Below are 27,025 nucleotides of genomic sequence, written 5' to 3'. Positions count from 1 at the left end.
GTCCTGGCGGTGGGGAGCATTGTGCGGGGGGGGAGGGCGTTGCCTGGGCAGCCGCTGCTCCTTAGAAGAGAAGCGAGGACCCAGGAGTCCGGGCCGTTACTTCCCCGGGGCCCCGCCCCCGTTCCCCACCCTGCTGCTCCGCCGAGATAACGCGGGGCGGGGGGACGGGGGCAGCTGCACCCAGAGAGACAGCGGGGGGGTCGCTAGGGGGGCGCTGGGCAGCAGGGAGCGGGGTGGGGGGCAGCAGGGGGCGCTGCAGGACCCAACGCCCCAGGGCGGCACTAGGGGGCGCTGGGATGCAGGAAGCAGTGGGGGGCAGCAGGGGGCGCTGGGCAGCAGGGAGCAGGGTGGGGGGGCAGCAGGGGGCACTGCCCCAGGGCGGCACTAGGGGGCGCTGGGCTGCCCGGAGCGTCTCCCCCCGTTTAACCCTTTGCTCCCCGCAGCTCCATGTCCCCGCTATGGCGCGTTCCCCGGCCCGGCCCTGGGGCCCCCTGTGGGTCCTGCCCCTGCTGCTCCTGGCGCCCCACGGGGCCCTCGGCTTCTTCCCCAACTTCTGGTCGCGGGCCATGGCCCTGGCCTGGGGCTCCGCCACCCACCAGGACCTGACGGAGGACGCGCTGCTCAACGCCACCCTGGAGCTTCTCCGGGACCTGCCGCCCCCCCGCGGCCGGCGCCCCGCCTGGGAGCAGCTCCAGGTGAGCCTGGGCCGGGGGGGCCGGCGCCCCCCAGAGGGGATGGGCCCCTGCCCCAGTCCCTGCCCCCCTGAGCCAGCCAGGCCCTGCCCCATTCCCCCCCCTAAGACAGCCAGTCCCCGCCCTGGGGCCGGGTGGAGCTGGTGCCCCCTAGAGGGGACGGGCCCCTGCCCCAGTCCCTGCCCCCCTGAGCCAGCCAGGCCCTGCCCCATTCCCCGCCCCCCTGAGCCAGCCAGTCCCTGCCCTGGGGCCGGGGGGAGCTGGCGCCCCCTAGACGGGACGGGCCCCTGCCCCACTCCCCAGTCCCCGCCCCCCGCGCCAGCCAGCGCCCCCCAGGGCCGGCCCCGGCGTCTCATGGCCGCTCTCCCCCCCACCAGGGCCGGCCCCTGCTGGCGGACGAGGTGTTCGCGGCGTATTACGGCCCCGGGGCGTCGGCCCGGCGGTTCCGCGCGGCGCTGGCGGAGGTGGCCAACGCCAACGCGGCCCTGGACTTCCAGCCGGCGGCGCGGGACGACCCGGTGCTGCACTTCGACGGCGAGTTGCTGCGGCCGGCGGCCGCCTCCCTCCTGCGCGCCCGGCGCGAGGTGCTGCAGGCCCTGGGCGCCGAGCTCTACCCCCTGGCCCGCCGGCGCCTCGGCCAGCTGCTCCACTCGCTGCAGGTCCGCCCGGACGCCGGGGTCCCTCCGCCCCCTCCTCCCGCCCCGTCTGTGCGCCCGGCGCTGCTCAGCTCCAGCCCTCTGGTTACCCAGCGTCCGTCCGGCCATCTCTGCCGCCATCCGTCCGTCCATCCACTCCTCTGTCCACCTGTCCGGCCACCTCTGCCCCCATCCACCCCTCTGTCCATCCGTCCAGCCATCTCTGCCCCCATCCACCCCTCTGTCCATCCGTCCGGCCACCTCTGCCCCCATCCACCCCTCTGTCCATCCGTCCGGCCACCTCTGCCCCCATCCACCCCTCTGTCCATCCGTCCGGCCACCTCTGCCCCCGTCCACCCCTCTGTCCATCCGTCCGGCCACCTCTGCCCCCGTCCACCCCTCTGTCCATCTGTCCGGTCACCTCTGCCGCCATCCATCCCTCTGTCCATCCGTCCGGTCACCTCTGCCCCCATCCACCCCTCTGTCCATCCCTCTGTCCATCCGTCCGGCCACCTCTGCCCCCATCCACCCCTCTGTCCATCCGTCCGGCCACCTCTGCCCCCATCCATCCCTCCATCCACCTCTGCCCCCATCCATCCATCCCTCCACCTCTGCCCCCTTCCATCCCTGTGTCCATCCATCCGGCCACCTCTGCCCCCATCTGTCCCTCTGTCCACCTCTGCCCCCATCCATCCCTCTGTCCATCCGTCCGGCCACCTCTGCCCCGAGCCATCCCTCTGTCCATCCGTCCGGCCACCTCTGCCCCCAGCCACCCCTCTGTCCATCCATCCATCCACCTCTGCCCCCGTCCATCTCTCTGTCCATCTCTGCTCCCATCCGTCCATCCATCCACTTCTCTCCCCATCCATCCCTCTGTCCATCTCTGCTCCCACCTGTCAGTACATCCATCCATGCCCCCATCCACCCACCCCCCGTCCATCCAGTCATCCATCTCTGCTACATCCGTCTGTCCATCTCTGCCTCTGTCTGTCCGTCCCTTCCCCATCTGCCCCTGTCTGTCTGTCCAGCCATCTCTGCTCCCTCCATCCATTCACCCAGCCCAGCTGTGTCCATCCGCCCATCTCCTCCCATCTCTCTCCCAGCTGCTGCCCCCTTCCCTCCGGCCCAGCGTGGGGCAGGGGCGGCCCGCGGTGCGGGGGTGGGGGGGGCTCTCACGCTCGGCGGCCCATGGGGTGACCCAGAAGGCCAGGAGGGGGTGGCCGGGGGCCCATTGGGCCGATTGCTCGTGGTCCGTCCATTTATTTATCTCTCTCCCGTCTCCCTCCCCCCCCCGATCTCTCTCCCCCCCTCCCGGCAGGATTTCTACAGCCACAGTAACTGGGTCGAACTGGGCCACCGCGGGATCCACCCGGACCTGCTCCAACCCGGCCGTGAGCTGGGCTCCATCGCCGGAGGTACCAGCCCGGCCTGAGATCGGGGACCCCTCCCGCCGGGCGCTGCCGAGACCCCCCCCCCCCCGAGGTCGGGCCCCGACCGAGTCGCAGTCGTAACACAGATCGTTTCTCCTCCTTTCTCCTGGGGAAACCGAGGCACAGAGCGGCCACGTGCCCGAGGTCGCCTGGGGGAGGGGAGGTTCCGGGGCGGCGCTGGGGACAGAACCCAGGCGTCCGGCCGGACCTACCTTCACCCCCCGCCCTTTCCCCGCCTCTCCCGCAGCCGATGTCCCGACCTGCCGCTCCTGCACCGGCTGGACCTGCGAGGGGAACCTCCTGGGCTCGCTCCGGCAGCGCGGGCTGCTGACCAGCGGCTATTTCGGCTCCGAGCCGGGGAAACCGCCCGGTAGGGCTCAGCGGGGCCGGGTTTGGGGGTGACCCCCCCAGTCCCTCCCTCCTGCACAGGCCCCCATTTCCCACAGCATTGACCAGCACCCCAACATTTTGCAGTGCGGAGGGAACAGAGGGGGGCTGTGACCCCCCAGGGGGAGGGCTTATGTGGGGGTGACGTGGAAACACCAGTCTGGGGGTGCATGGCTGGTGTGTGCCAAGGCGTCAGGGAGGCCCCCCCCCCCAAGATTTTAAGGGGTGATACCAATGTCGGGGGGGGCTATGAAAGTTGCTGATTTGGGGTTCCTGGTTAGGTTGGGGGGGCAGAGGGCAGGACCCCAATAATTTAGGGGGTGCCGCTTATTTCTGCTGCAGGCAACAAGCGCCCAATACTGAGGGCGAATGGTGACCCCGATAATGCGTGCGTTACCTTTCCGGGGGCCCAGGGTTGCTCTGGATGATTCGGGGGTGAAGGGGTGGCTGGCTGTGGTTTGGGGAGGCAGAGGTGACCCCAATAATTGGGGGGTACCTTTGCGAGGGGAGCGGGGTGGGGGTTGATATTGGGATCATAGGGGGGCATCAGAGGAGGGTGACCCCGCAGGACAATGTGGGGGGAGATTTTAACAGGGAGGGGTTTGGGGGGCCCTGGGGGGCGATTTGGGGGAGCAGGGAGGCTAATTGAAGCCTTTCTCCTCTGCCCCCCCCAGGGAAGTGCAGCCACGGGGGGCAGCTCGACAGCAGCCGCCTGCGGGACCCCCAAGGGGGGATAAACAAGGACAGTTCGTCCCCCCTCTTCTCCCCCCACCACTATCTGCACGGCCCGGCGGCCGGCCTGGCCCGCGAGGCCTCGGCCCGGTTCCTGCGCGACCTGCGGCGGGACCTGGCCCACGACAAGCGATTCATGAGGTGAGAGCCCCCCTGCGAGCCCCCCCCACACCCCGCTCGGGGCCCCTCCCCCTACACCCCACTGCGAGCCCCGCCCCCACCCCGCTCGGGGCCCCTCCCCCACCCCCCCGCTGCGAGCCCCCCCCCCGCCACGCTCGGGGCCCCTAACCCACCCCCCCGCTGCGAGCCCCCCCCCGCCACGCTCGGGGCCCCTCCCCCACCCCCCGCCGCGCGCCCCCCCCACGGTGGGGGCCCCTCCCCCCCACCCCGCTCGGGGCCCTCCCCCACACCCTGCTACGAGCCCTCCCCCCACACCCCGCTGCGAGCCCCCCCAACACCCCTATTGGGCCCCCCCACCCCCCCGCTGCGAGCCCCCCCCACGCTCGGGGCCCTCCGCCTACACCCCACTGCGAGCCCTGCCCCCCACCCTGCTCGGGTCCCCTCCCCCACCCCGCCGCTGCGAGCCCCCGCGACGCTCGGGGCCCCTCCCCCACCCCCCCGCTGCGAGCCCCCCCCACGCTCGGGGCCCCTCCCCCTACACCCCACTGCGAGCCCCGCCCCCACCCCACTCGGGACCCCTCCCCCACACCCCCGGATCAGCCCTGCCCCCCTCACCCGGCTCGTGGGGTGATGGCCACCTGCTCAGGCCTGGCCCATCACACCTGTATTGGCCCCAATCCCTGGATCCGGGGTGTCCCCCCACTTGGCCCCAGCCCCCACACCCAGATCCTGGGGTGACGTCCCCCCACTCGGCCCCGGCCCCCACAGCCGGATCCCCCCCCAGGCCCCACCCCTGGATCCAGGGTCACGTCCCCCTGCTTGGCCCCATCCCTCGCGACGTCGCCCCCCCCCGTCCCCTCCCGCCGGTGACCGAGCGTCCGTCTGTGCCCCCGGCCCCGCAGGCTGCTGGACGCCAGCCCCGGCGTGGGGCTCAGCTTGGTGCTGGACACCACGGGCAGCATGGGCGAGGAGATCGGCGCCGCCCGGCTCCAGGCCCGCGACATCCTCACCCGCCGGCTGGGGGGGCCCGAGGAGCCCGACTCCTACCTGCTGGTCCCCTTCCACGACCCCGGTGCGTCCGGGGAGGGGGCGACGGTGGGGGGGCACTGGGGGGTGCGGGCCCCCCTGGGGAGGGGAACCCCCCGATGTTACCGGCTCGTCCTGCACGGATCTGCCCAGCGCCAGCTCCCGAAATCCTTCCGCGGGGAGGGGACCCCGCCCGCTCTCGGCCGGGGCCGGATTTCCACCCCCTGGTTTGAGACCAAACGCCCCAAGTGTCGGGGCGGAAGCCGGAAAGAGGCAGGACGGGGTTGGGGGGCAGGGGTGGAGTGTGGGGCCCCCGGGGCTGATTCCAGGCCAGTGGCTGCTCCCCAGGTGTAGACACAGGTCACGGGCTGTGGGGGTCAGAGGGAGCATTGGGGGGCTGGGTGGGGCCGCTCGGGGGTGGGGCCCGGCGGGATTTAGGGCGATTGCCCTTTGACTCCCGCCCTTCCCCGAGCCCGGCCCCCCTGCCTCGGTTTCCCCCTCCAGGCTTCGGGCCCGTGCACAAGACGAGCGACGCCGACGAGTTCCTGAGGGTCCTGAATTCGATCAGCCCCCTGGGCGGGGGTGACGAGCCTGAGATGTGTCTGTCGGCGCTGCAGGTACCGGAGCCGGGTCCTCCCCCCACGGCCCCCCCATTTCTCATCCCCCCTAATCCTGCCCCCCATGACCCTCCCACTTCTCAGCCCCCCAATCCCTGCCCCGCGGCCCCCAATCCTGCCCCCGCCTCCCCACTTCTCAGCCCCCCAATCCCTGCCCCGCGGCCCCCCCATTTCTCATCCCCCCCAATCCTGCCCCCCCGACCCTCCCACTTCTCAGCCCCCCAATCCCTGCCCCGTGGCCCCCAATCCTGCCCCTGCCTCCCCACTTCTCAGCCCCCCAATCCCTGACCCTCAGCCCCCCAGTCCTGCTCCCCCTGCCCCCCCAGCCCTCCTACTTCTCATCCCCTTCAAATTCCACCCCACAGCCCCCAATCCTGCTCCCCTGATTCCCCCAACCTCCCAGTTTTTACCTCCTCTGTTCCCATCCCCCCATTTCCCCACTCCCTGAAACAGCACCCCCATATCCAATCCTGAGCCCCACACTTCAGCCCCCCCGGTTTCCTTGCCTAGGCACCTCCCCCTCTCCCCACAACCCCCCATTTCTGATCTCCTGCTCCCCCCCCCGCAGCTCTCTGGTCCCTCCGGCCCACAGCCCCCCCCCCATCTGGCCCCCCGACAGCTCTCTGTGTCCCCCCAGCTGGCCCTGCTGCACTCGCCCCCCATGTCTGAGATCTTCGTCTTCACGGACGCCTCGGCGAAGGACGCCCACCTCCGGAGCAGCGTGGAGGCCCTGATCCAGGAGCGCAGGTGCAAGGTGGGCAGCCCCTGGCGGGTGGGAGACCCTACCAAAACAAACGGATGCCCGAGAGACCCTACACTAACAACCTGGCAGAGCAAAGGTAAACGGCAAAGCAAAACGATGTTGGGACTTCCAGGAGGCCCTGCGATAACAAACCGTCCGAACCGAGAGAAGAGAGAAATCAAAACAAGGAAAATACTTTTGGTAGGCCCTACAATAACAAACCGCTCCAACAAGAGGAAACCAAAACAAAAAGAGCATTGGGTTAGGCCCGGATATAACACAAACCGTCCCACTAATGATTAAATAACAACCCCAAACCACCCCAGCGCTTTGAGTAGGCCCTACAATAACAAACCACCCCACTAATAATTAAATAACAACCCCAAACCACCCCAGTGCCTTGAGTAGGCCCTACAATAACAAACCGCCCCACTAACGATTAAAGAACAAACCCAAACCTCCCCAGCGCTTTGAGCAGGCCCTACAATAACAAACCCAAACCTCCCCAGTGCTTTCAGTAGGCCCTACAATAACAAACCCAAACCTCCCCAGTGCTTTCAGTAGGCCCTACAATAACAGAGCCAGGGTCTCGCAGCTCCCTGGGGAGTCTCACCTCCTCTTGGTTCCTCTCCAGGTGACTTTCCTGATCACGGAGGACCCCTCCAGGACGCGGGTGAGGCGGGAGGTGCTGGCCCCTGACCGCTTTGACCTGTATGTGGACCTGGCCCGCAGCTCCGGCGGCCAGATCATCTTCACCGACAACGCCAACATCCGGCAGGTGGCGGGCGTCATCGGCGAGACCACTTCTTCCTCGGTGCGGAGAGGGGACCCCGGCGTGGGACGGCAGCGCTGGGTGTCACCCCCGGGGGGGCGGAGACAGGGATGGGGAATGGGACCCCGGCGTCCAGGACGGCAGCGCTGGGTTGTCCCCCGGGGGGGCGGAGACAGGGATGGGGAATGGGACTCAGGCGTCCGGGACGGCAGCGCTGGGTTGTCACCCCTGGGTGGGGCTGGAGACAGGGATGGGGAATGGGACCCAGGATCCCTCACCTCTTGGAGGGCGATGGAGAAGAGGGACTCCGGCGTCTGGGACGGTGCTGACGCTGCTGTGTTTTGGGGGTGGGGGCCCCGTGTTTCCAGGTGACCCTGTTCCAGTACCAGAGAGGGGGCAGCTCGGGCCCCGGGGGGCTGGGCCGGAGGGGGCGGAGGAAACGGGCCGCCTGGGAGAGCCACCGCTTCTGGATCGACAGCCGGGTGGACGGGGCCATCGTGACCGTCCAGGGGGCCGTCGGCACCTTCCGGCTCCGGGACCCCAGCGGTGAGTCCAGGGGGAGACGCCCCCACCCGATCGGGGGCAGGGATCCGCGTGTCCCGGCCTCTGCCCACCTGCCCCTTCGCCCCACAGGGACCTCCCAGAGCTCGGACGCCGCCAGCGGCCCCCTGGGCACCGGCCGGCGATTCGGGACTTTCCACCGGCTCGAGCTCTCGCCCCGGCCGCCCGTCGGCCTCTGGACCCTGGAGGTGCAGGCGCAGGGCAACTACTCGGTGCACGTGCGAGGTGAGGAAAGGGTTAAACCTGGCAGGGAGTGGGGCAGGGGCCTGTCCCCTCTGGGGGGCGCCGGCTCCCCCCGGCCCCAGGGCGGGACTGGCTGGCTCAGGGGGGCGGGGAATGGGGCAGGGGCCTGTCCCTCTAGAGGGCGCCGGCTCCCACCCGGCCCCAGGGCGGGGACTGGCTGGCTCGGGGGGGCAGGGAATGGGGCAGGGGCCTGTCCCCTCTGGGGGGCGCCGGCTCCCCCCGGCCCCAGGGCGGGACTGGCTGGCTCGGGGGGGCGGGGAATGGGGCAGGGGCCTGTCCCCTCTGGGGGGGCGCCGGCTCCCCCCGGCCCCAGGGCGGGGACTGGCTGGCTCGGGGGGGCAGGGAATGGGGCAGGGGCCTGTCCCCTCTGGGGGGCGCCGGCTCCCCCCAGCCCCAGGGCAGGGACTGGCTGGCTCGGGGGGGCGGGGAATGGGGTGGGGACCTGTCCCCTCTGGGGGGCGCCGGCTCCCCCCGGCCCCAGGGCAGGGACTGGCTGGCTCAGGGGGGCAGGGAATGGGGCAGGGGCCTGTCCCCTCTAGGGGGCGCCAGCTGCCCCCGGCCCCAGGGCGGGACTGGCTGGCTCGGGGGGGCGGGGAAGGGGGCCCGGGACCTCTCCCCTAATGGGCCCCCCCCCGCTCTGTTACCAGGCAACAGCTCGCTGGATTTCCTGTCTTACTTCGCTGTCCCGGCCAAGGGGCCCCACCCAGGACTCTTCAAGCTGGACAGTCGCCCGGTGAGAGGTAAGAGCGGGGGTGGGGGGATCAGCAGGGGGTTCTCCCCCCCCCATCAGGGCTGCCCCATTGCCCCAGGGTGGCGCTAGGGGCTGTGTATGGGGCGCCCCAGTGTGCTGGGTCACTCTGCTTTCACTCAGCTGTGAATCTCCTGTCACTTCCTCTCCCACGTTGTTGTGCGGCTGATCCCCCAGCTGCCCCGCCCCAGAGCTGGCTGCATCCCCGCGCCGGGTGAGCCGTTATGTGTGGCTGTTCCCCCAGCTGCCCCGCCCCAGAGCTGGCTGCATCCCCGCGCCGGGCGAGCTGTTATGTGCGGCTGTTCTCCCAGCTGCTCCGCCCCAGAGCTGGCTGCATCCCCGCGCCGGGTGAGCCGTCCCCATGTGGTGTTATGTGTGGCTGTTCCCCAGCTGCCCCACCCCAGAGCTGGCTGCATCTCCGCGCCGGGTGAGCCGTTATGTGCGGCTGTTCTCCCAGCTGCCCCACCCCAGAGCTGGCTGCATCCCCGCGCCGGGTGAGCCATCCCCATGTGGCGTTATGTGCGGCTGTTCCCCAGCTGCCCCACCCCAGAAGCGTCCGCATCCGAGCCCAAGGGCTTTGGGCTCTGCCGTGGTCGGGGATCGTCTCGACGGGGGCTTGGACTCGGTTCTGGTTCTGACCCGACAGGGCTGCCGCTGTGGCTGGTCCTGGCCGTGACGGGGCTGACCCGGCCGGGCGGGGGCTCGGTCCGGATGGAGGCGGTGGAGCTGGTGGACCCCCTCACGGGCCGGCGGCTGGGCGGGGAGCTGCCGCTCCAGGAAGTGGCCAAGGGGACGGGGCTTTACGCCGCCGCCCTGCCCCCGGCCCTGCCCCGGGGGGGCTTCGCGCTGATCCTGCGAGGGTCCGACAGCCGGGGCCGGCGCGTGGAGAGACCAGCCCCCCAGGTCACCTCGGCCGTGGGGTTCCTGCTGCAGGTTGGTGCTGCTGGGCCCCAGGGCGGCGCTAGGGGGCTCAGTGGGGGGGGGGCTCAGTGGGGGGGGGCTCTGCTGCAAGGAGGGGACTCGGGGTGCAGTGGGGGCATCATGCTGCAGGGAGGGAGTTTGGGAGACTCTGGGGGGGGATGCTGTACTGCAAGCAGGGGGTGGGGGCTCTGTGCTGCAGGGAGAAGGGTGGGGGGGTCGGAGGGGCATCATGCTGCAGGGAGGGGGTGGGGGGGGCTATGGGGGTCACTGATGCAGCAGGGAGGGGGTCCAGTGGGGGGCTCCGTGGTGCAGGGAGGGCATGGGGGCTCTGTGCTGTAGGGAGGGGGTGGGGGGGCTATGGGGGTCGCCATGCGGCAGGGAGGGGGCCCAGTGGGGGTCGGCCTGTGGTGCTCCCCCCCCCCAAGCCAGCTCTCCCTGGTTCTCCCCCCAGCTGAGCAGCGCCGGGCCCCTGTTCCCGGGGCAGACGGGCACCGTCGCCTGGTGGGTCTGGAACCCCGAGGAGCCCCAGGAGCTGGGCCTGGCCGTGAGCAGCGACCCCGGCTACCCCGTCAGCACCTCCAGCCCACGGTAACCCCCCGGGGCCCGTCCGTCTGTCTGTGCTCGGCTCCCCCGGCTGGCCGCCCGTCTGGCCGTCCGTCCCTCAGCTCCCAGGGTCGGTCTGTCCGACCATCCATCCCCTGGCTCCCTGCATTGGTCGGTCTGTCCATCGCTCTGTCCATTGGCTCCTGGGGTTGCTTTGTCTGTCCATCCATCCATTGGCTCCCAGGGTCGGTCTGTCCATTGGCTCCCAGGGTCGGTCTGTCCATTGGCTCCCAGGGTCGGTCTGTCCATTGGCTCCAAGGGTCGGTCTGTCCATCCATCCATCCCTCGGCTCCCAGGCTGTCTGTCCGTCTGTCCATTGGCTCCCTGGATCAGTCCGCCCATCCATCCTTTGGCTCCCGGGGTCGGTCTGTCCATTGGCTCCTAGGGTTGGTGTGTCCGTCAGTCTGTCCTTTGGCTCCCGGGGTCGGTCTGTCTGCCCGTCCCTCCTTGCCCCACAGCATCCGTCTGTCCCTCTTCGGCTCCCAGCTTCCGTCCATCTGTCCCTTGCCTGCCCCGTCCCCGCCGGTGCTGACCCCGCCTCTCGCGCAGGCTGCAGCTGGGCAGGAACCAGACGGCGACGGGCGTCATCTTGCTGCAGGTGCCTGGCAGCGCCCCCCCCGGGTCGGCTGTCACCGTCACCCTCCGCGCCGACCCCCTTTCCCCGGCCGGGGACGCCAACTTCGCCTTCATCCAGCTCCTGGTGCTGCACCAGCCACCGGTGAGTCCGGGGGCGCGCGGCCAGCAGCTGGCACCAGGGCGCTGGCTCCGCAATGGCTCTCGGCTGTTCAGCAAAACACCAGGGAAATGAAATGTCCTGCAGCAAAACTTCCTGAGCTGCTGAAACTAAGGGTACGTCTACACTACGGGACTATTCCGAATTTGCATAAACCGGTTTTGTAAAACAGATTGTATAAAATCGAGTGCGTGTGTCTACACTAAACACATTAAATCGGTGGTGTGCGTCCACGGTCCGAGGCTAGCGTCGATTTCTGGAGCGTTGCACTGTGGGTAGCTATCCCGTAGCTATCCCATAGTTCCCACAGCCTCCCCCGCCCCTTGGAACTTCCGGGTTGAGATCCCAGTGCCTGATGGGGCAAAAATCATTGTCGCGGGTGGTTCTGGGTAAATGTCGTCAGTCACTTCTTCCTCTGGGAAAGCAACGGCAGACAAGCATTTCGCGCCTTTTTTCCCTGGATTGCCCTGGAAGATGCCATAGCATGGCAATCATGGAGCCTGTTTCGCCTTTTGTGACTGTCACCGTATGTGTACTAGATGCCGCTCACAGAGGCGATTCAGCAGCGCTACACAGCAGCATGCTTTTGCTTTTGCATGACAGCAGAGATGGTTATGAGCCGTACTGCACCAGCTACCAATCCATACATTGGTAATAAGATGATCGTGGCTACCAGTCCTTTTGCACTGCACCATTTGCTGCTGTCATAAGTGCCCCTGGCTGAGATCAGCCAGGGGCGCAAAAGCCAAAATTGGGAATGACTCCCTGAGTCAATTCCTCCTTTTTGGTATCTAAAAATAGAATCAGTCCTGCCTAGAATATGGGCAAGTGTACTAGAGAACCACTGTATCATAGAACCAGAGAGCACAGCTGCTCTGTGTCAGATCCTGCAGAAATTATGATCTGTATGCTATTCACAGGGGGTGCTCCTGCAACAACCCCACCTGTTCATTCCGTTCTTCCCCAGCCTTCCTGGGCTACCATAGCATTGTCCCCCCACTTGTGTGATGACACAGTGACTTGTTAGTGAGAAATGAGTGGAAGGCAGCCTCCAGCTGCTATGATAGTCCAGACAGGACAGTAAGGAGTGTGGAGGAGAGGAGCCCAGCATCCCTCTGCTAGTCCAGGGGCAATTGAATCTTTTCTTTACACATGAAGGGTGGGGGCTGATGAAGCTCAGCCCCCTGTTGCTATGATGGAGGACGGTTACCAGCCATATTGCACCATCTACCAGGAAAAATTAGGGGCAGGCACCCTTGATCGACCTCACGGATGCTAGTCTGCATGGTTACCAGTCCTTTTGCACTGCCCCATGTGCCAATAGGCTGCTGATGATGATGGATATCAGCCATATTGTACCATCAGCCACCCATGGCGGGGAGGAGCAAGGATGTTGGTGTTGAGTGCTGCACCATCCCGTCTATCTGCAGCATTCAGTACAGATAGGGTGACATGTAAAAGAGTCAAGAGAGGATTGTTTTCCCTTTCACTTCTGGGGGTGGGGGGGGGTGCGTAAATTGCCGAGCTATGCCCTGACCCACCACGGACACGGTGTTTGACCCTAGAAGCATTTGGAGCTCAGCCAAGAATGCAAATGCTTTTCGGAGACTGCAGGAACTGTGGGATAGCTTGAGTCCTCCAGTCCATGAGCGTCCATTTGATTCTTTGGCTTTCTGTTACGCTTGTCATGCAGCAGTGCGCTGAGTCCCTGCTATGGCGTCTGTCTGGAGATTTTTTAAAAATGATTTTGAATTTTGTCTTCTGTAACGGAGCGCTGATAGAACAGATTTGCCTGCCCTTACAGCGATCACATCCGCATGGTCCATGCGGGAGCTCTTTCTTTATTTTGATTTTTAACTGCATCGCCACCCGTGCTGATCAGAGCTCCACGCTGGGCAAACAGGAAATATTCAAAAGTTCGCGGGGCTTTTCCTGTCTACCTGGCCACTGCATCCGAGTTCAGATTGCTGTCCAGAGCGGTCAGTGGTGCACTGTGGGATACCGCCCGGAGGCCAATACCGTCGATCTGCGGCCACACTAACCCTAATCCGATATGGTAATTCCGATATTAGCGCTACTCCTTTCGTTAGGGAGGAGTACAGAAACCAGTTTAAAGTGCCCTTTATACCGATATAAATGGCCTCTCAGTGTGGACGGGTGTGGCGTTAAATCGGTTTTACGCTCCTAAAACCGGTTTAAACGCCTAGTGTAGACCAGGCCTCAAATGCAACGGCCCAAATTTTGTGAGTCTCTGAGAAAACCCTGTGAGGGGATGGGTCACAGAAACCCCCTTGGGGCTGCCACCCAGTGTGCCCAGACTACTGCCCCTGCTTTCCCTGCCAGCTGGGGGCCCAGCACCCCGTCTTGCTGAGCCAGACATGCCCGTCTGCTCCGACACAGACCCCGCGTCTGAATTACCTGCCCCAAAGCTGCAGGTTTACCTGAAAGCAGCTCACAGACGTGTGCTTGTCTCTAACACCCAGATGCCCAACTCCCAGTGGGGTCTAAACCGAAATCAATCCGTTTTACCCGGTATAAAGCTCATACGGGGGAAACTCATCAACCGTTCGCCCTCTGGAACACTGACAGAGAGATGCACGGCTGTCTGCTCCCCCAGGTATTAATACAGACTCTGGGTTAATTAATGAGTAAAAAGTGATTTGATTAACTACAGAAAGGAGGATTTCAGTGGCTCCAAGTAGTGACAGACAGAACAAAGTGAACCACCAAGTAAAATAAAATAAAACGCGCCAGTCTAAGCTTACTACAGTAATAAACTGAATATGGATAAAATCTCACACTTGGATGTTCCAATAAGCTGCTATCACAGACTGGAGCCTTCCTGGTCTGGGCACAATCCTTTCCCCTGCTCCAGCCCCCGTTCCCGCTCAGGGGGTAGCTCGGGGATTCCCCGTGATGGCTCCTTCTCTTCCACCCATTCATAGACCTTTGGCACAAGGCAGGAATCCTTTGTCCCTCTGGGTCAGAGCCGTAACAAGGAATCTTTGCGCCCGAGGCAAGGGCCGGCTCCAGGCTCTTTGGCGGCAGGTCCCCCTAGTGTGTGTGTGTGGGGGGGGGGCAGGGGGGGCTATGGTACAGCATCCAGTCCTGGCTACGGCACCCCCTAGTGGAGACAAGTGGTACTGCACCCGGTGGGAGGCTCTTCCTATAGGGTGCCCTCTAGTGGAGACAAGCGGTACTGCACCCGGATGGGACGCTTTTCCTATAGGTATCAGAGGGGTAGCCGTGTTAGTCTGGTTCTGTAGAAGCAGCAAAGAATCCTGTGGCACCTTATAGACTAACAGACGTTTTGCAGCATGAGCTTTCGTGGGTGAATACCCACTTCTTCGGATGCAAGCAGTGCTTTTCCTATAGGGTGCCCTCTAGTGGAGACAGGTGGTACTGCATCCGGCTAGGAGACTTACTATAGGGTGCCCTCTCGTGAGGATGTGGTAGAGCAGGGGTCCCCAACCTTTTCAGGACCAGGGACCTGCGGAGGGAGCGCTCGTCCTGCGGCTCGGGTAGACCTCCCGCAGGCGTGCCTGTGGGCGGTCCAGCTGAGCCGCGCGACCAGCGAACCGTCCGCAGTCATGCCTGCGGGAGGTCCACCGGAGCCCCGGGAGCAGCGGACCTCCCACAGGCATGACTGCGGAGGGAGCACTCGTCCCGCGGCTCGGGTACACCTCCCGCAGGCACGCCTGCGGGAGGTCCACTGGGTCGGTTCGCGGCCCGGTTTGTAAGAGGCCGTGGACCGGTACCGGGCCGCAGACCGGGGGTTGGGGACCCCTGTGGTAGAGCATCCAGGTCAGCTCTCCTCTGCAGCTGCACTGGGGGCTGCTGGGAGAAAAGGGACCGGTGACTGTGTGGCTCTAACACCCTGCAGTGTGTGTGTGGAGGGGAGGGGGGGGGGGTTCATACCGTGACACCCCCAAGTCGGGAATCTGGGATGGGCTATTTGAGATGCTTTTCTGAACTGACACCAGAAGTATGAATAATTTCCAGCAAAAAATAATATATTTTCCCCCAACTTTGGGGGATGAATGTTACACCCTGACTCCATTTCCCAGCACCAACGCCCAGTGTGAGTCATGGCGACAGCTCCTGGAGGTCGGGGCCTCTCAGTCACAGCGGTGGGATTTGAACTCAGAACCTCCTGGGTGCCTGTCTGCTGGACGTTCTCCTAGGCCGCAGAGCACAGAATGGCCGGGCTGCCTTGTGTTAATGCATAAGGCTGCGTGTCAGGACTCCTGGAGTCAATTCCTGCCTCTTCTGGGCAAGTCGCTTTCCTGGTCTGTGCCTCAGTTTCCCCTTGGTCTGTCTAGTGTGTAAGCACTTCAAGGCTGAAACTATCCCATGTCTGTATGCAGACCTAGTGCAACAGGGGCCCTGATCTCAGTCAGGAGGGGTGTGTGCAGCACCTGGAGCCCTGATCTTAGTTGGGGAGGGCGGGGTTTGCAATGCCTGGCATGACGGGGCTGGGATCTCTGTTCTGCCTTTCGAAGCTGCCCATGATCGTCCTGACCCGAGATGCTTTTTAAATTTCATCTCCTAATGGTTGGAAGAGTTGTGGCTGATTTGTATATTTTGGCTAATTATTTTCAGTAAGTGAATTATTTTTGGATTATATTTATTTCCGGTGATTCTGGTATTTCTGGGGGATGATTTTAAATTGGGTTTATTGTTTGGGTGTTTGTGCTTTTTTTTTTTTTGTTAGTTTTGTTTTTGTTTTTTGGTTGGTTAAAGATACCACTTTTAAAAAAAAATTAAACTGCTGTTAATAAAGAAAATTGATAATGCCGCAGAAGAGGTGAGTTCCAATTCTGATTTGGGACATGGGGTCTGTCCCCTCTAGGGGGCGCTGGCTCCCACCCGGCCCCAGGGCAGGGACTGGCTGGCTCAGGGGGGCGGGGAATGGGGCAGGGGCCTCTCCCCTCTAGGGGGCGCTGGCTCCCATCCGGCCCCAGGGCAGGGACTGGCTGGCTCAGGGGGGCGGGGAATGGGGCAGGGGCCTCTCCCCTCTAGGGGGCGCTGGCTCCCATCCAGCCCCAATCCCTGGCTCAGCGAGGCGGGGAGTGGGACACTGAATGAAGAAGTGAAGCTTGAATTCTGTCCTTTCCTTTTGGCCAAGTTTATTATATTAATTGCAATCGGTCTATTTACAGCGATTAGAATAAATACCTTGGAGGAGTCTTCCCCCCACATCCATCGTCTGAAGTGGGGGAGGATGGGGGCTAACACGGAGGGTAAAGCTCATGCTATGTGTTGTCAAAGGGATGCCGGGGGTAAAGGTAGGTGGTGGAAGGAGAATCCCCATCAGCTTTAAGCACTAGAGGGCTAATGACACACGCGCAGGTCTGAATCCAGCCACTAGAGGGCACTTAGACATAGACAATGTGTCAGACCCCACAAAGGGGTCAGGGAGGGAACTCTGAAAATGCACACAAGTAAAAGTGCGGGTTGAGAGGTGGGTGTGTGGGTGGGGGTGGGTGGGTGCGGGGGAAGTAGAGGAGTATGCAGGGTGGGATGGGGACCTCATAGATCTATAGCTAAGGGTTATGCGGGTGCTGGTGCAAAGCACTGTGGGTATTCCCCATTGAAAGCCTCTTTGGACAGTCAGTTATTAGCCCTCTTGTTACCCATAATCCAGGAAGTGATGTCATCGGGAGGCTCCCAGATGACAGGAAGCCAGGAGTGTGACATCATGGGGTGGTTGTGTCAGGCTGTGTGTGTGTCCATAAGAAAGGCCGTGACCTCGGAGGGTGGGGCAGGGTTGGACTTGACTATGAAACAACCACACGGGTTGGAGGAAGAAGGGACAGGAAGTGAAGAAATCAGTGACATCATCAGAAAAAGCAAGGAGGAGGAAGTGACGCCTACAGGCTCTGAAGAGGAAGTGATGTCAGCAGAATCTGACGATGATGTAATACCATCAGGAGCGTGACATCATGGACCAATGATAGGATGGAGGAAATGACATAATAGGACAGGAGGAGGAAGTGAGCTAGTTCCTTCCAGGTCCAGCAGGAAATGACTGCACTGGGGGGTGGGGTAGAAGGAAGTGACCTCACTGGCCTTGGGAGAATGACAGGAAGTGACATCATTGCCCCAGGAGAAAATTACGTCTTTTCTCTCAGAAGGAAGTGACTTGGGTCCCATAGGTCTGTGGCAGGAAGTGACCTCGTCCGGTAGGTCTGTGGCAGGAAGTGACCTCGTCCGGTAGGTCTGTGGGAGGAAGTGACCTCGTCTGTCAGATGAAGGTCGACTCCTTGTGGCTGGGCAGCCGGTAGCCCCGGCTCTCCTGGAGTTGCCTGCACAGAGCCGCCTTCTCCTGCTCCAGCTGGGCGATGCGGTCGCTCTTCTCCGACACCTCCTGCCGCCGAGAGGACATCGGTCACGCTCGGGCGGCCATATTGGCCTCCCTCCCCACGCCCCTGGATGGGAAGGGGGGAAGCGCGGACTCCTCGGGCGGCCAGCGGGTGGCGCCAACCTCCCGGCCACCTTGAGCCCCCTGCCCGAGCCCAACCTGGATGCTCCGGGGCAGGGAAGACGTCTCAGGCGGCCATTTTGTTGCGCTGCCCGTTACTTATCCTGCGCTTCTTGGGCGGCCATCTTGGGCCTTCACCCAATCTATCAAGGAAGACCATTCTGGCGGCCGTCTGGTGGCACTGCCTCTTCCCCAGGTGGCCATCTTGGGGCGCTACCTCCTTGCCTCACCTCCTGGCTACCTGGCAGTGAAGACTCGTGAGGCGGACATCTTGAACCCACTGCTGAAACATGGCAGCGAAGAGCTCTGCACTCGTTGTCCTACCCCCCGCCCAACCTCACCGCTAGGCACCCTAGGCCGCCATCTTGAATCCGGGACTCAAACCCAACCTTGCCAGAAGGCAGAGCTGGGTGTGGTGAGCCATCTTGAATCTCACCCCTTGCCACTCTAGGAATAGAGCGATCAGGTGGCCATCTTGTTATGCGACTTCTGAGGCAACCAAGCCACAGGGCAGAGATCCCCACAGAGTTGGCCATCTTGACCAGTTGCTGCACCCTGAGGGAGGCAGGGTGGACTTTGCAGAGTCGGCCATCTTGAACCCTTCTCTGCTGCCATTTTCCGAGTCCCGAATTCCCCCTCCCGGGCCCATGACCACCTCCGTACCTTGATGAGCAGGCGGTTCTGCTCCTTCAGCACGTTCACGGCTTGCTGCTGAAATTCCTGCTGCTTCCCCGTTTGGAAGAGGGGGACCCCAAACCGGCTGGAGGAGAAGCAGGGGGGAGGGTCAGCCTGGATGGGGGGGAAGAACAGATCCATCGAGTCCCTTTTCATACTAGCCAAGAGAGTGCATAGCTCCCCCTTCCTCCCCCACCCAGCTCTGCCGGTGCCCCTCACTCCTGACCCGCAGCCCCTGCCAGCCCAGCCCTGCCCCCCCAGCACTGCTGGTGCCCCTCACTCCCGACCCGCAGCCCCTGCCAGCCCAGCCGTGCCCCCCCAGCTCTGCCAGTGCCCCTCACTCCCGACCCGCAGCCCCTGCCAGCCCAGCCCTGCCCCCCCAGCTCTGCCGACCCGCAGCCCCCTGCTAGCCCCCCACCCCCCCGCTGACCTTTCCAGGGCTGGCCAGTAGGTTTCGCAGCCCAAGATTCACCTCCTGGATCTTGGCCAGCAGGAGGCAGCTCTGATTGGGGCACGAATCCGGGAAATAATCCTGGTGGGAGGGGAGAAGAAATAGTCAATGGGGAAAATTCCTGCAACGAGCCTGCAGGTCCCCTGCCGGACGCCTGGGTCCCCTGCCGGACGCCTGGGTCCCCTGTACCCACCCTGGGCAGCTTGGGCTGACCCACTGCATCCCATATCACAGTTCACCCCTCCATCATGGGAACAATGGAATGATCCATTTCACTCCCCCCAACACTAAACAATGGAATGATCCATCCACACTAAATAGTTATGGAATGATCCAATATCCTCCATCCACTAGTAACAATGGACTGTTCCTCCCCGTTATCCCCATAATAATAAGAATGGAATGACCCATTGCCTCCTCCCAATAATACCGTGGACCCATTTATCCCGCAGCGATTACAATGGATCAGTCTATTTCCTCTCCATGAGACAGTGACAATGGACCAGTCCATTCCCCCTTAATGGTAACCATGGACCAGTCCATTTCCCCTCCACATAACAATGGACCAGTCCATTCACCCCAATGATAACAATGGACTGATCCACCCCACCTACTCTTTATAACAGAACAACCCACCTCAATTAGGGTTGCCAACTTTCTAGTCACACACAACTGAACACCCTAGCCCCGCCCCCTCCCAAAGCCCCGCCCCCACCCAGTCCCCCTCCCTCGGTGGCTTGTTCTGCCCCACCCTCACTCACTTTCACTGGGTTGGGGCAGGGGGTAGGGGTGCAGACTCTGGAGTCAGGCTGGAGATGAGGGGTTTGGGGTGCAGGAGGGGGCTCTAGGTGGGAGGGTGGGGCCGAGGGATTTGGTGTGGGGGAGGGGGCTGTGGGTTGAGGCAGGAGGTTGGGGTGCCAGAGTGGGTGATGGGTTCAGGGTGTGGGAGGGGGCTCTGGGCTGGGGCAGGGGGTTGGGGTTCAGGACATGGGCTTATCTTGGGCGGCTCCTGGTCAGTGGGGCAATGGGGTGGGGGATAAGGCAGGCTCCCTGCCTGTCCTGGCCCCTCTGACTCCTCTGCGTGCACCCCGGAAGCAGCCAGCAAGTCCGGGTCCTAGGTGAGGGGCCAGGAGACTCCATGCACCTGTCTTGCTTGCAGGCACCGCCCCCACAGCGCCCATTGGCCATGGTTCCCAGCCAATGGGAGTGCGTAGCCGGTGCTCAGGGCAGGGGCAGCGCGTGGAGACCCGTGGCCCCCTTGCCTAGGAGCTGAACCTGCTGGCTGCTTCTGGGGTGCAGCGCGGAGCCAGGACAGGTAGGGATTAGCCTGCTTTAGCCCCACAGCACCCCCAACCGGACTTTTAACGGCCCAATGGGCGGTGCTGACCGGAGCCCCCAGGGTCCCTTATCGAAAACCGGACACCTGGTAACCCTCACCCCTCTGTACAGTAATAATGAAATAATCTCTCCACACCCCCCATTAAACACAGTGGACTGCTCCACCCCCCATTATTAATAATGGACCAAACCACTCCCTTCACACTTTACACAATGGACTGAGCTTTGCTCCCACCACCCCTCTCAGTAACAACAGCCTGCTCCATTACCACCCTATCCATACCAATGGCCCAGTCTATTCCCCCCATAATCCGAATGGACTGATCCTTCCACCTCCCCATGTTAACAATGGACTGATCCATCCCCATTCTAATCACAATGGTTTGATCCACCCCGAAGATCGATCCATCCCCATCTCCTAATTAATACTAACAGATCAATCCAGTCCCCCTCACAGTAACAATGGATTGATCCGTCCCTCCTGCCAATAAAAATGGTTTGCTCCGTGTTCCCCAGGCTAATGGATTTATCCACCCCTATTAAAAACAATGGACTGATCTATTGCCCACCCCTCAATTAAAAACACCAACCACCCCCCCATTGTGACAATGGACCGATCTGACCCCTCCCATCCCCCCCAAAGACAATGACCTGACCCATTTCCCCCCCGTATTAAGGTGGCGATGGTACGTACCGGCTCCGCCCCCACCTGCTCCTGCCTGCGCTGGGCCTCCAGCAGGTGGCGCCGGTACCAGCCCCGCAGGCGCTCGGCCAGTTCCAGCCCCTGCAGCAGCGCGTCCCGCTCCCGCTCCCGCGCCTGCCTGCGCTGCAGCTGGGGGGAGACGGGGGTCAGTGTGGGGCGGGGAGCCCGGACGCCTGGGTTCTCTCCCCAGCTTGGGGAGGGGGGGGCTGGGAGCCAGGACTCCTGGGTTCTCCCCCCAAGGTCTGGGAGGGGAGTGGGGTCTAGTGGTTAGAGTGGAAGGTGAGGGACCGGTGGGTTAGAGCAGGGGGGCTGGGAGCCAAGACTCCTGGGTTCTCTCCCAGCTCTGGGAGGGGAGTGGGGGCTGGTGGTTAGAGTGGAGGGGGGGGGCTAGGAACCAGGACTCCTGGGTTCTCCCCCCAGAGTCTGGGAGATGAGTGGGGTCTAGTGGTTAGAGCGGGAGGTGCTGGCTGGTGGGTTAGAGCAGAGGGGCTGGGAGCCAGGACTCCTGGGTTCTCTCCCTGTCTCGGGGAGGGCAGTGGGGGCTGGTGGTTAGAGCCGGGTGCCCTGGACGCCTGGGTTCCCGAGGGCGGGGCTGTCACTCACCCCCAGGAAGAAGTGCTCTGCCTCCCAGCTGCCCAGCCCGGTGCCCAGGGGCAGGATGAGGATGGTGTAGCTGCGTTGAACGGCCCCGGGGGGCAGCAGCAGCGACAGCAGGGGGCAGCGCCGCATGGTGGGGTGGGGGGGCCAGCGGGGAGCCCCCGCCCTCATCCAGCCCCCACTCCGTGTCCTTCCCCTTCCGCGCTGCCCCCTTCACCCCTCCTCTCTGCCCATCCGGCGGCTCCCGCTCGGCAGCCCAGCCCGGTGCTGACTGAGGGGCCCGGCCCGGGGAGCCCGGGGGTGGGGCGGGGGGGGACCCTGTGCCCGGCTAAGCCGCCCGGCTGCTGAGCGCAGCATTTCCCGCGGCGCCGAGACAATGGCCCCTAAGCCCCGGCTTCCGCCCGGCTGGGCCAGGCAGGGGGACAGAGACGGGGACGGAAAGAAACGCCCCCCCGGCCCTAGAGGGGACAGGCCCCTGCCCCATTCCCTGCCCCCCCGAGCCTGGGGCCAAATGGGAGCCGGCGCCCCCCAGAGGGGACAGGCCCCTGCCCCATTCCCTGCCCCCCGAGCCTGGGCCAAATGGGAGCCGGCGCCCCCCAGAGGGGACAGGCTCCTGCCCCATTCCCTGCCCCCCGAGCCTGGGCCAAATGGGAGCTGGTGCCCCCCAGAGGGGACAGGCCCCTGCCCCATTTCCTCCCATCCTGTAGGACTTCAGTAATTATTTCTGTTCTTCACCAGTAGAGAACATGTAGGGGGCTGCGGGTCAGGAGTGAGGGGCACCGGCAGAGCTGGGGGGAGCCCAGGGGGCCGTGGGTCAGGAGTAGGTGGCACCGGGCTGGACCCAAGGGGCTGCGGGACGGGAGTGGGGGGATCGGGGCTGGGCTGGGGGGCACCCGCGGGGCTGCGGGTCGGGAGTGGGGGGATCGGGGCTGGGCTGGGGGGCACCTGGGGGGCTGCGGGTCGGGAGTGGGGGGAGCCGGGCGGGGCTGGGCCCAGGGGGCTGTGGGTCGGGAGTGGGGGGCGCCGGGCGGGGCTGGGCCCAGGGGGCTGTGGGTCGGGAGTGGGGGGCGCCGGGCGGGGCTGGGCCCAGGGGGCTGTGGGTCAGGAGTGGGGGGCGCCGGGCGGGGCTGGGCCCAGGGGGCTGTGGGTCGGGAGTGGGGGGCACTGGGCTGGGCTGGGGGGCACCCGGGGGGCTGTGGGTCGGGAGTGGGGGGATCGGGGCTGGGCTGGGGGGCCCCTGCGGGGCTGCGGGTTGGGTGTGGGGGGCACCGGGCAGGGCTGGGCCCAGGGGGCTGTGGGTCGGGAGTGGGGGGATCGGGGCTGGGCTGGGGGGCACCTGGGGGGCTGCGGGTCGGGAGTGGGGGGCGCCGGGCGGGGCTGGGCCCAGGGGGCTGTGGGTCGGGAGTGGGGGGATCGGGGCTGGGCTGGGGGGCACCCGGGGGGCTGCGGGTCGGGAGTGGGGGGCACTGGGCTGGGCCGGGGGGACTCACCGCCCCGTAGTCGATGCCGTGGGTGATCGTGTGGCGTCGCGGCTCCTTCTGGACGCGGAGGCTCCGGGGCCGCCCGGCCTGGCTCAGGGAGCTGTTGATGCTGCGGGATCGGGTCACGCCCCTCGGCTCCCCCTCACCTGGGGGGAAAGGGTGGGGGTGAGCCCCAGCCTGAGCACGGGGCCTGTCCCCTCTGGGGGTGCCGGTTCCCCCCAGCCCCAGGGCGGGACTGGCTGGCTCAGGGGGGCAGGGAATGGGGCAGGGGCCTGTCCCCTCTAGGGGCCACCGGCTCCCATCAGGCCCCAGGGCGGGAACTGGCTGGCTCGGGGGGCAGGGAATGGGGCAGGGGCCTGTCCCCTCTGGGGGCCTTTGTCCCCTTGTCCCGTCCTCGCTGCTGTAATTAAACCACTAATTAATTACAGGGCCTCATTGATTGCCCGGCTGGGCCTGTACTGATCCATCGATCCTCGTATTGGAGACACGGACACGACCCTCGTCAATGTAATTAACTGGCCCCGGGCGTCCCACGCCGGTGCCCCTCACTCCCGACCCGCAGCCCCTGCCAGCCCAGCCCTGCCCCCCCCAGCTCTGCCGGTGCCCCTCACTCCCGACCCGCAGCCCCTGCCAGCCCAGCCCTGCCCCCCCCAGCTCTGCCGGTGCCCCTCACTCCCACCCCGCAGCCCCTGCCAGCCCAGCCCTGCCCCCCATGAGCCCTGCCGGTGCCCCTCACTCCCGACCCGCAGCCCCTGCTAGTCCAGCCCTGCCCCCCCCACCCCTGCCGGTGCCCCTCACTCCCGACCCGCAGCCCCTGCCAGCCCAGCCCTGCCCCCTCCAGCTCTGCCGGTGCCCCTCACTCCTGACCCGCAGCCCCTGCCAGTCCGGCCCTGGGCTCCCCCCTCCCCCTCTCTTGTGTCTCAGCCCCTTGGCTCGGGTTTGCCGCACACGGTAGAGAAGGGGGGGGGCAGGGATTTAAGGGGCAAGGGAGAGTTTGGGGGGGACTGAGGGGCCCGTGGGGCTGGGTTCCCGAGGAGACAGAGGGAGGGACAGAGCCGGGGCTTCCGGCCGACTCAGCAGGAACAGGGCAGCCGGGGCCTGGCGCCAGGAGCGACCCCCCCACCCCCCGCCGCAGACACAGCTGTGCTGCCCAATGCCCGGCCGCACGTAGGCAGCTCCGCCGGTGCCCCTCACTCCCGACCCGCAGCCCCTGGGCTCCCCCCAGCCCTGCCTGTGCCCCTCACTCCCGACCCGCAGCCCCCGGGCTCCCCCCAGCCCTGCCGGTGCCCCTCACTCCCGACCCGCAGCCCCCGGGCTCCCCCCAGCCCTGCCGGTGCCCCTCACTCCCGACCCGCAGCCCCCGGGCTCCCCCCAGCCCCACCAGTGCCCCTCACTCCCGACCCGCAGCCCCTGGGCTCCCCCCAGCTCCGCCGGTGCCCTTCACTCCCGACCCACAACCCCTGGGCTCCCCCCAGCTCCGCCGGTGCCCCTCACTCCCGACCCGCAGCCCCCGGGCTCCCCCCAGCCCTGCCGGTGCCCCTCACTCCCGACCCGCAGCCCCTGGGCTCCCCCCAGCTCCGCCGGTGCCCCTCACTCCCGACCCGCAGCCCCCGGGCTCCCCCCAGCTCTGCCGGTGCCCCTCACTCCCGACCCGCAGCCCCCGGGCTCTTTGAGGTGAGTGTTCCCTCCCTGTCACCGTTAGACCCAAGATTTTCTGGGCTCTGTCTCACGTGCCCAGGGGCCCCAGGCTAGAGCTGGCCCTGAGATGCGGCCACCTCTGGGGAGGGGTGGCTGGTTATCCAGGGACCCCTCCCCCAGGGCGGAGGTGCAGCCACCTCTGGGGCCGGCGGCCGGTTATCCAGGGACCCCTCCCCCGGCCCTGAGATGCAGCCACCTCTGGGGCCGGCGGCCGGTTACACAGGGACCCCTCCCCCGGCACCGAGATGCAACCACCTCTGGGGAGGGGCGGCTGGTTATGCAGGGACCCCCCCCTGGCATTGAGATGCAGCCACCTCTGGGGCAGGGCGGCTGGTTATACAGGGACCCCCCCCTGGCATTGAGATGCAGCCACCTCTGGGGCGGGGCGGCTGCTCGTACTCTCCGGTGGGTGTTTCGTGGGCCGAGCCGGGAAGGGAGGCGTCCGCAGCAGCTGGGGCTGGCGCTGGGCCGGCCGGTGGGTCGGATTAGACGCCTTAATCTGCAGCTTAACCCGAGCGAAAGCTCCCAGGTGCCAGGCCGGGGGCGAGACGCTGGGAGCGGCGCCCGCGGGAGCTGGGGTAGGTGGGCGGGTGGGGGGGGCAGCATCGGGGCCTGGTGGGTTAGAGGAGGGGGGCTGCCGTGGGGCCGGCTCCCCAGGGCTCTGGCTGGCCGTGGGGCCAGGCCGGGCCCGGCTCTAAGAGGATTGGGGCTCTCCATGGCCGGGCAGACAGGATCAGCCCTGCTAAGCCCCCGGCCGTATGCTGCCAGGCTGACCCCCCCTCCTGAGAGACCGGGGGGGGGCTGGCCCCACAGCCGCCTGGCTGCCCATCCCCCTCTCCATTCCCCTACAGATCCTGTACCCACCCCCACCCTCCCGTCACCCCCAGCCCCGAGAGCTGCCACTGCCCCCCCGCCCTGACCCACCAGCCCCCACTCCCCTCCCAGAGCCAGGGAGAGAACTCAGGAGTCCTGGCTCCCATCCCCCCCCCTGCTCTAACCACTAGCCCCCACTCCTCTCCCAGAGCCGGGGAGAGAACCCAGGAGTCCTGGCTCCCATCCCCCCCTGCTCTAACCACCAGCCCCCACTCCCCTCCCAGAGCCAGGGAGAGAACCCAGGAGTCTTGGCTCCCAGCCCCCCTGCTCTAACCACTAGGCCCCACCCCCCTTCTGGAGTTCGGGAGAGAACCCAGGAGTCCGGGCCCCCCGCCCTGCCCCCTCACTCACGCGTCTGGCCCCCGCTCGGCCCCTCCTGCGCCGAGTTGTGTCCGGTCTCAGCCGGCTCCGGCCCAGGCTCCTGCTCCCGCTCCCGGTCCTGGAGCAGCGCGATTCTCAGCCCGGCCACCAGGCGGGGGAAGCTCAGAAACCCCCCGCTGGGCCCCGCCACCTGCTGCAGGGCGGGCAGCACCCCTGGGGGCAGGCGCTCGTGCTGCACCCCCCCCGGGGGGCTCAGGCCCGGGCCCCCCCGGCCCCAGCGGCTCTCGATCTCCGACAGGTGCACGGCCCCGCGCCGCTGCTCGTCCAGGATCTCGAACAGCGTCCGGAGGCTGCGGAGGAAGGACCGGGGCAGCCGTGGGGCCAGGCCCGGGGCAGGGTCCTCGGGGGCAGCGGGGGGAGGGGAAGCAACCAGGGAGGTCATGGGTCAGAGCGGGGTGGGGGGCTGGGAGCCAGGACGGCTGGGTTCTCCGGGAGGGGAGTGGGGGCTGGTGGGTTAGAGCAGGGGGGGCTGGGAGCCAGGATGCCTGGGTTCTCTGGGAGGGGAGTGGGGGCTGGTGGGTTAGAGCAAGGGGGCTGGGAGCCAGGACTCCTGGGTTCTCTCTGTGGCGGTGGCTTCGTCCGTCTGTCCGTCCCTCGCCAGCCCATCTCGGAGTCAGAGTGGCTGGGGGGGGAGGCGGGGGGTGATCCCAGCTGGGAGCCGGTCACGTGACTCACCAGCCTGTCCACTTAATCCTCCAGGCCAGCTGATTAGCGGCTCTGGCTAATGAACCTTCCCCACTCTGGGATCGGGGCCAGGGGGCTCAACCCCTGCGGGGGAGACCCAAAGAACCCAGCCCCTGCCCCCATCAGCTGCCCTCCCTTTCGCCCCCTCGTCTGCTCCCCTCGTCTGGGCGCCCTTTGTTATTGTAGGGTCTCCTGTATCAAAAGTGGGGTGGGGTGGGTTGTTATGGTCGGGCCTCCGGTGAGCGCTGGGGGGGGGTGGTTTGTTATTGTAGGGTCTCCCGTAAGCGCTGGGGGGGGGGGGTTGTTATTGTAGGGTCTCCCTGGTTTGTTGGGCTCCGGGTTTGCGGAAGTGCTGGTTATTGCAGGACCTACTGTAACGTCAGCTCAGCCCAAGCCAGGGGCTGGTGGCCCCTGTACCCCCCCCATGGAGCGAGGGGCCCTCAGCCCGGCCCCCCCCCCCGGCCCTCCACCCCTCCCCCGCACACTGTCCCCCAGCACCCCCCGCCGGCCCCCTCCCCCCGACCGGAGCATCCGCCCCCAGCTCCTGGGGGAGACCCCTGGGGAAGGGGGCTCAGGGGGGGGTAGGCGGGGGAGGGAGGTTGAGTGGCACAATCCTGACACCTTGTGGCCAGTAGCAGCACTGCACCATGCGGACGGCAAGGCCCCCCAAGCCCTGCCGGTGCCCCTCACTCCCGACC

General features: G+C 65.6%; 2 protein-coding genes across 2 annotated transcripts; one reads left to right on the top strand and one right to left on the bottom strand.

The window, feature by feature from the left end:
* The first annotated feature begins 458 nt into the window (after positions 1–458).
* LOC123345829 (von Willebrand factor A domain-containing protein 7-like) lies at positions 459–16,903 on the top strand. The gene is made up of 15 exons (XM_044982886.1): positions 459–695; positions 1,070–1,351; positions 2,646–2,742; positions 3,005–3,127; positions 3,819–4,017; positions 4,899–5,068; positions 5,527–5,639; positions 6,277–6,393; positions 7,016–7,195; positions 7,522–7,939; positions 8,605–8,697; positions 9,352–9,638; positions 10,078–10,214; positions 10,779–10,947; positions 16,610–16,903. Exons 1-15 carry the CDS (start codon positions 459–461, stop codon positions 16,901–16,903), a joined length of 2,916 nt encoding a protein of 971 aa, XP_044838821.1.
* Positions 16,033–26,025, bottom strand: LOC123345828 (suppressor APC domain-containing protein 2-like). The gene is made up of 6 exons (XM_044982885.1): positions 25,614–26,025; positions 22,701–22,837; positions 20,605–20,742; positions 18,552–18,653; positions 18,110–18,235; positions 16,033–17,332 (listed from the first exon to the last, which is right to left on the bottom strand). The coding sequence occupies exons 1-6, from the start codon at positions 26,023–26,025 to the stop codon at positions 17,210–17,212; spliced, it is 1,038 nt and encodes a 345-aa protein (XP_044838820.1). The 3' UTR covers positions 16,033–17,209.
* Positions 26,026–27,025: the final 1,000 nt, after the last annotated feature.

The sequence above is a fragment of the Mauremys mutica genome, chromosome 12 (genome assembly GCF_020497125.1).
Source record: "Mauremys mutica isolate MM-2020 ecotype Southern chromosome 12, ASM2049712v1, whole genome shotgun sequence".
Taxonomy (NCBI): Eukaryota; Metazoa; Chordata; order Testudines; family Geoemydidae; genus Mauremys; species Mauremys mutica.
The sequence above is the reverse complement of the archived record's forward strand: the minus strand, read 5'-3'. Positions and strand labels throughout refer to the sequence as shown.